General features: G+C 41.4%; 1 protein-coding gene across 1 annotated transcript in view; it reads left to right on the top strand.

Annotated features, from left to right (window-relative positions):
• Nucleotides 1–347: 347 nt before the first annotated feature.
• prcp (prolylcarboxypeptidase (angiotensinase C)) overlaps nucleotides 348–9,438 on the top strand; it is a 68,156-nt gene continuing 59,065 nt past the window's right edge. The window contains exon 1 of the mRNA XM_062061893.1: nucleotides 348–773. Coding sequence (XP_061917877.1) covers nucleotides 627–773 — 147 coding nt within the window. The 5' untranslated portion in view covers nucleotides 348–626. The remainder of the gene's footprint in view (nucleotides 774–9,438) is intronic.

Raw genomic sequence — 9,438 nt, 5'->3', positions numbered from 1 at the left:
ATGACTAAAATATCCAACATGGCGGCAGCTGCTTCTGAACTCCAACACCCAGCATGCCTTGCGGCAAGCAGAGTGATTTAGCTGTCAGCACAGAACTCCAACACCCAGCATGCCTTGCGGCAAGCGGAGTGATTTAGCTGTCTGCTGTTAAAAGATGAATAAAATCAACATCAACTATATGATTTGCCTGAGAAGCTGGACAGAACAAAAAAAAAAAAGATTTATAAAATATCCAACATGGCGGCAGCTGCGTTCTAACTCCAATACCCAGCATGCCTTGCGGTAAGCAGAGTGATTTAGCGGTCAACGCAGAACTCCAACCCCCAGCATTCCTTGCGGCAAGCAGAGTGATCTAGCGGTCAGCACAGAACTCCAACCCCCAGCATGCCTTGCGGCAAGCAGAGTGATTTAGCTGTCTGCGGTGCTCTTTAGCTTGCCGACTATCCCAAAAAAACAAAAAGGTTTTGTATGATTGTAAAGACGTGTTTGCTGACTAGCAAGCATGTGAGAGTTGTAGTAGTGCTAAAATGACCACTTTGACTTCCTTCCTCCCGTGGGACGTGTCGTCGTAAACATATCAGCAGTGACAATGTGCTGACTGAGGAGCAGCACAAGAAGTTTGAAAGATGAAGAAATATGTCATCTGCTGCTTGTTAGTCGTCTTTATTTGCTCCTTTCACGTCTTTGCCTTCACAAGTCACATGTTCAGAAGACATGGAGGCTTTTCTCTCTCCTCTGACTTCAACTATGACACTTTCTACTTGGACCAAAAGGTGAGTTGACCTTTCTCTACTTCGATAACTCATTTGTCCTTTTCCACTTCATTATGTGTCATATAAGTTGTTTTTCTCGCTTTCCTTCTCAAACTTATGATGCCGCAGGGAAATGTCGCTAATCATTCACACAAGACAAGAACACAAATGTTTTTATGCATTCTAAATAGTAAATTACAAAACGGTTTCTCATTGTCATCCCATTGGGTTGAGTTTTTCCTTGCCCTGATGTGGGATCTGAGCCGTTGATGTCGTTGTGGCTTGTGCAGCCCTTTGAGACACTCGTGATTTAGGGCTATATAAGTAAACTTTGATTGATTGAAATAAACGCTAACAAGAGTCAGCTAACAATAGAGCAATGGAAGTAGCTCTATTTTGCCTATAAAGTGCTCTAAAAACATCCACAATTGTGATCCATACTGAAATATCAATACCAGATCTTTATGCTCTCATATCGATCCTCCAAATCAAGTACTTTTGATACTTAAGCTCAGGGGTGTCCAAGTCAAAGTATTGATATTTTTTAATGAAAAAATAAATGCTGAAAACAGTTATATATATATATATATATATATATATATATATACATATATGTATATATATATATATATATGTATGTACATATATATATGTGTATATGTTTACATATACACACACACACACACACACACACATATATATATATATATATATATATATATATATATATATATATATATATATATATATATATATATATATATATATATTGTTAATGTCTGTTTTCATGTCAACATTGAAGCGAGCTGGCGCAAGTCAGTCCATGTTAAAACCAGAAGTGCAGTTATCAATCACATTTGTTTGAAAATATATTTTTATTTAAAACGATAATAATTAAACTCCTAGCCATTATGGACAACAACTCCCACCCACTACACTCACATGATGGACAACACCTCCCACCCACTACACTCACATGATGGACAACACCTCCCACCCACTACACTCACATTATGGACAACACCTCCCACCCACTACACTCACATTATGGACAACACCTCCCACCCACTACACTCACATTATGGACAACACCTCCCACCCACTACACTCACATTATGGACAACACCTCCCACCCACTACACTCACATGATGGACAACACCTCCCACCCACTACACTCACATGATGGACAACACCTCCCACCCACTACACTCACATGATGGACAACACCTCCCACCCACTACACTCACATGATGGACAACACCTCCCACCCACTACACTCACATTATGGACAACACCTCCCACCCACTACACTCACATGATGGACAACACCTCCCACCCACTACACTCACATGATGGACAACACCTCCCACCCACTACAATCACATGATGGACAACACCTCCCACCCACTACACTCACATGATGGACAACACCTCCCACCCACTACAATCACATGATGGACATCACCTCCCACCCACTACACTCAGATGATGGACAACACCTCTCACCCACTACACTCACATGATGGACAACACCTCCCACCCACTACACTCACATTATGGACAACACCTCCCACCCACTACACTCACATGATGGACAACACCTCCCACCCACTACACTCACATGATGGACAACACCTCCCACCCACTACACTCACATGATGGACAACACCTCCCACCCACTACACTCACATTATGGACAACACCTCCCACCCACTACACTCACATGATGGACAACACCTCCCACCCACTACACTCACATGATGGACAACACCTCCCACCCACTACACTCACATGATGGACAACACCTCCCACCCACTACACTCACATGATGGACAACACCTCCCACCCACTACAATCACATGATGGACAACACCTCTCACCCACTACACTCACATTATGGACAACACCTCCCACCCACTACACTCACATTATGGACAACACCTCCCACCCACTACACTCACATGATGGACAACACCTCCCACCCACTACACTCACATTATGGACAACACCTCCCACCCACTACACTCACATGATGGACAACACCTCCCACCCACTACACTCACATTATGGACAACACCTCCCACCCACTACACTCACATTATGGACAACACCTCCCACCCACTACACTCACATGGTGGACAACACCTCCCACCCACTACACTCACATTATGGACAACACCTCCCACCCACTACACTCACATTATGGACAACACCTCCCACCCACTACACTCACATTATGGACAACACCTCCCACCCACTACACTCACATGATGGACAACACCTCCCACCCACTACACTCACATTATGGACAACACCTCCCACCCACTACACTCACATTATGGACAACACCTCCCACCCACTACACTCACATGATGGACAACACCTCCCACCCACTACACTCACATGATGGACAACACCTCCCACCCACTACACTCACATGATGGACAACACCTCCCACCCACTACACTCACATGATGGACAACACCTCCCACCCACTACACTCACATGATGGACAACACCTCCCACCCACTACACTCACATGATGGACAACACCTCCCACCCACTACACTCACATGATGGACAACACCTCCCACCCACTACACTCACATTATGGACAACACCTCCCACCCACTACACTCACATGATGGACAACACCTCCTACCCACTACACTCACATGATGGACAACACCTCCCACCCACTACACTCACATGATGGACAACACCTCCCACCCACTACACTCACATTATGGACAACACCTCTCACCCACTACACTCACATGATGGACAACACCTCCCACCCACTACACTCACATGATGGACAACACCTCCCACCCACTACACTCACATGATGGACAACACCTCCCACCCACTACACTCACATGATGGACAACACCTCCCACCCACTACACTCACATTATGGACAACACCTCTCACCCACTACACTCACATTATGGACAACACCTCCCACCCACTACACTCACATGATGGACAACACCTCCCACCCACTACACTCACATTATGGACAACACCTCCCACCCACTACACTCACATTATGGACAACACCTCCCACCCACTACACTCACATTATGGACAACACCTCCCACCCACTACACTCACATTATGGACAACACCTCCCACCCACTACACTCACATGATGGACAACACCTCCCACCCACTACACTCACATGATGGACAACACCTCCCACCCACTACACTCACATGATGGACAACACCTCCCACCCACTACACTCACATGATGGACAACACCTCCCACCCACTACACTCACATTATGGACAACACCTCCACCCACTACACTCACATGATGGACAACACCTCCCACCCACTACACTCACATTATGGACAACACCTCCCACCCACTACACTCGGACCTTGCGGGGAGAATGAGCACGTTCAATGGAAGGCTCAGACTCCCAGAATGCAACACGGAACCACACAGGAGGTCCTTCATACCGACAGCCATCAGACTGTATAATGCAGGGGTCACCAACGCGGTGCCCGCGGGCACCAGGTAGCCCGTAAGGACCAGATGAGTAGCCCGCTGGCCTGTTCTAAAAATAGCTCAAATAGCAGCACTTACCAGTAAGCTGCCTCTATTTTTTAAATTGTATTTATTTACTAGCAAGCTGGTCTCGCTTTGCCCGGCATTTTTAATTCTAAGAGAGACAAAACTCAAATAGAATTTGAAAATCCAAGAAAAATATTTTAAAGACTTGGTCTTCACTTGTTTAAATAAATTCATTATTTTTTTTACTTTGCTTCTTATAACTTTCAGAAAGACAATTTTAGAGAAAAAATACAACCTTAAAAATGATTTTAGCATTTTTAAACACATATACCTTTTTACCTTCCTCTTCTTTCCTGACAATTTAAATCAATGTTCAAGTAATTTTTTTAATTTTTATTGTAAAGAATAATAAATACATTTTAATTTAATTCTTCATTTTAGCTTCTGTTTTTTCGACGAAGAATATTTGTGAACTATTTCTTCAAACCTATTATGATTAAAATTCAAACAAATTATTCTGGCAAATCTAGAAAATCTGTAGAATCAAATTTGAATCTTATTTCAAAGTCTTTTGAATTTATTTTTAAAAAATTTTTCTGGAAAATCTAGAAGAAATAATGATTTGTCTTTGTTAGAAATATAGCTCGGTCCAATTTGTTATATATTCTAACAAAGTGTAGATTGGATTTTAACCTATTTAAAACATGTCATCAAAATTCTAAAATTAATCTTGATCAGGAAAAATTACTAATGATGTTCCATAAATTCTTTTTTTAAGTTTTTGTCTTCTTTTTTCGGTTGAATTTTAACGAGTCGTAATTGAAGATAAACTATGTTTCAAAATTTAATTGTCATTTTTTTTGTGTTTTCTCCTCTTTTAAACCGTTCAATTAAGTGTAAATATCATTAATTATTAATAATAACATAGAGTTAAAGGTAAATTGAGCAAATTGGCTATTTCTGGCAATTTATATAAGTGTGTATCAAAATGGTAGCCCTTCGCATTAATCAGTACCCAAGAAGTAGCTCTTGGTTTCAAAAAGGTTGGTGACCCCTGGTATAATGCATATGTTCCTTGACTGCACTTAAATGTAGAGTATATGTAGAATATATTTATATTATTTATATATTATATTATATTATTTATAATTATTATTGTCTATTGTGAGCGAACTGTGGTGCTGAATTTCCGCCAGGGATCAATAAAGTACTTTCTATTCTATTCTAATCTAATCTAATACAATCCCATTAGAGTTTTACTGGGCTTGATGGTAACATCTTTATTAACAACACACCTTTCAGGTAACCGTCTGCGGTTAAGAGAAGGGACTTTGTACAGTCAAAATAATTTATACGTGATGAATAGGATAATTTGTCTTTAATCGCATGTGTTAATAATGATCCTTTTTATGATTCATCATTCAATCAGTTGTGTTTAAGGCTGAAACGACGTGTCGACGTAGTCGACGTCATCGGTTACGTAAATACGACGACGCCGTTTTTGTGCGTCGACGCGTCACATATTTATGTCACACTACCGTCATGGCGAAGCGCAAAGCAGAAGATCAAAGCAGACGATGCGAGCGAGGGGGGAAAAGCATGCCAAAAGTGGTCAAAAGTGTGGGAGTATTTCAATAAACGGCCTAATAATGTTGTTGTATGCACACTGTGTCGAGCGTAAATGGCCTATCATAGCAGCACAACGGCTATGAACGAACATTTGAAAAGAAAACCATCAACTAGTCAATCGTCCGCGCGAGCATACGTTATCATTACAAAAAAACATGAATGTGTCATTTTTATCTGCTAGGGGTGTAACGGTACGTGTTTTGTATTGAACCGTTTCGGTACGGGGCTTTCGGTTCGGTACGGGGGTGTACCGAACGAGTTTCTAAGCTAAAGCTAACTTTAGCTGCTAAAGTCTTAACAAGCTGCTTCGCTCCTCTGCCTCTGTCTCAGCACGCAGCATTGTCCCACCCACACAACCATCTGATTGGTACACACGAAGCATTATCAGCCAATCAGCAGTGTGTATTCAGAGCGCATGTAGTCAGCGCTTCAGCGTGGAGCAGATAGGTGTTTAGCAGGTGAGCATCAGGCAGCGGACTCTCCCCAAATGGTAATAAACACCTCCCAGTCAACTACTAGTAACATCACTATGAGCCCGTTGACCTTCTAGAAACTTAAACTGCAGCTCAGCTCGCTCGCAGTCCTGGTTTGAGGTGAAGGTTAATTACCTCTCAGTTCCAGCCACATCGACCCCTTCTGAGCGCCTATTTTCAGCTGCTGGGAATATTGTAAACAAGAAAAGAAGCAAAGCAAGTAGACATGCTAACCTTTCTTCATTACAACTGTTAGTCACTCACTGGAATGAGTAGAATTGGTTATTGTGTACTGTGTTGGACTGGATGTTTATTTTGCACATTTTAAAAGCAATACTTAATGTTTACAGTGCTCCAGAATATTTAGATTGGCACTTTTTTGTATTGGATGTTTATCTTTATTTTTGCACATTTTAGCAAATAAGCAATACTTTCACTTTTGTTGAAATGTTTACACTGTTGTTACAGAATATTTCGTTTTGCACTTTTTTGTATTGGATGTTTATCTTTATTTTTGCACATTTTAAAGCAAAATAAGCAATACTTTTACTTTTGAAATGCTTATACTATTGCAGAATATTACGATTTGCACTGGATGTTGACTTTTATATTTGCACATTAAAAAGCAAATAAGCTACTTTTAATTTTGTTAAATGTTAAAAGTTTTAAATGTTTACATTGTTACAGAATATTTAGTCATGTTGTTGTCAATGTTGACTGAGTGGCCATACTTTTTTTTTTTGTAAATAAAAGCCATGCCTTTTGAAAAAACGGGCCTACATTTATTTTTTCATCTTCATTTTGAATAAAAAAATAATCGGTAAAAGGAAAAATAATCTATAGATTAATCGAAAAAATAATCTATAGATTAACAGATTAATCGAAAAAAAAATCTATAGATTAATCGATAGAAAAATAATCGTTAGCTGCAGCCTTAGTTGTGTTAATAAATGGACTTGATGTATTAAAGACAAACAGCAATGGCTCACTGCCTAAAAGTGCTTTAAGTTCTATATTTGTTGTGTAATTATATGTCTGAGTCATGGAGTCACAAGACTGAAACTGTGTGTGTGTGTGTGTGTGTGTGTGTGTGTGTGTGTGTGCGCGTGTTTGTGCGTGTGTGTGCGTGTGTGTGTGAGTGTTCATGCAGGCAATAGTTAGATGTATGTTTATTCCACTTTTACAAGGTAAAAGGGAAGCCCAAAGTGTTAGAATGGAGAATATATTTCTGCAAGAGCATGAGAAATAAGCGAGATGGGAGGAGGTGACACACCCAGCTCAGCATCCTTCCCCCCCAGGGAGCCTATAAAAGAAAACATTTCCTCCATTCTGATTGTCTTGTCCTGTTTTTTTTCAACCACTGCACAAATAAAAAGCCTCTAATGAACTTTACAGCCGTCAAAGCCACAACAGAATCATAAATAAAGCACGTGTCCGCAGGAAATCCTCTTTTATGGAAGTGAAATAACACTGCAGGCATAAGGTGGTGGTCATTCTAACAATGACCACAGGGAGGCACTAATTTTCAGGGTGAGGGTTTTGGATGCAGTTTGAAAATTGTCCTTTTTTTCCAATTTTAATGATATTTTTTAGAGTATAGCCTATGTGAAGCTGGGATAGGCTCCAGCACCCCCCAGAGGACAAGCGGTAGAAAATGGATGGATAGATAGCTGAAAATAAATGTAACGGATCTGTTTAATTGTAGTTTATTATTATTATAATAGTTGTAAATGGTAGCTGTGCTGGCCTGCAGCTTCTCTGCGACATGAACACTTTACATCAGACTTTCTCCACTGAGGGCCACACACTGAACATTTGAAGAATGTGGGGCCATTTTCATATTTTCAATTTTCTAAACCAGTACAATACGTAGGTGTTTTCTTTTTAAATCTTTAGGGCTCCCCTCAAGTTTGGTCACGGGAACACAGAAGAGTCTCAGTCCAATTATTTTTTTTAAATAAGTCATATCATATGTATATATGTGTGTGTGTGTGTGTATATATCCATCCATCCATCCATTTTCTACCGCTTGTCCCTTTCGGGGTTGCGGGGGGTCGCTGGAGCCTATCTCAGCTGCATTCGGGCGGAAGGCGGCGTACACCCTGGACAAGTGGCCACCTCATCACAGGGCCAACACAGATAGACAGACAACATTCACACTCACATTCACACACTTGGGACCATTTAGTGTTGCCAATCAACCTATACCCAGGTGCTTATCTTTGAAGGTGGGAGGGGCCTATCCCCAGGTGCATGTCTTTGGAGGTGGGAGGGGCCTATCCCCAGGTGCATGTCTTTGGAGGTGGGAGGAAGCCGGAGTACCCGGAGGGAACCCACGCAGGCCACGGGGAGAACACACAAACTCTACAAACTCCTGTGGGTGTATATATATATTTTTAATTATATATACAGTCACGATCAAAAGTTTACATACACGTGTAAAGAACATCATGTCATAGCTGTCTTGAGTTTCCAATAATTTCTACAACTCTTATTTTTTTGTGATGTAGTGATTGGAGCACATACTTGTTGGTCACAAAAAACATTCATGAAGTTTGCTTATTCTCTGTAAAGCAGCAGTTCCATTGGCAGCAAAACAGGCCCAGAGCATAATACTACCACCACCATGCTTGACGGTAGGAGTGGTGGTCCTGGGATTAAAGGCCTCACCTTTTCTCCTCCAAACATATTGCTGGGTATTGTGGCCAAACAGCTCCATTTGTGTTTCATCTGACATCACATGGACAAATCAGAATCAGAATAGTTTTATTGCCATTGTTTGAGAACGGGTTCACAAACTAGGAATTTTTCTTGGGGCAAACGTGCGACATAAAACACATATAACACATATTTGGTATAAAAAGAGCTGTGACTGAGCTATCAGATAGACTTAGAAGGGATTCAAGGAATTCAAGGAGCTGCTGTTAGGAGTTCTTGTTCATTTGCCTGATGGCCGAGGGGAAAAAACTGTTCAGGTGGCGGGAGGTGTGGGTCTGGATGGAGCGTAGTCTCCTGCCTGAGGGGAGAGGGGAGAATAGTGTGTGTCCAGGGTGAGA

This window comes from Entelurus aequoreus, linkage group LG10 (assembly GCF_033978785.1).
Source record: "Entelurus aequoreus isolate RoL-2023_Sb linkage group LG10, RoL_Eaeq_v1.1, whole genome shotgun sequence".
NCBI classification, from domain to species: domain Eukaryota; kingdom Metazoa; phylum Chordata; class Actinopteri; order Syngnathiformes; family Syngnathidae; genus Entelurus; species Entelurus aequoreus.
This window is presented reverse-complemented; position numbering and strand designations above follow the sequence as displayed.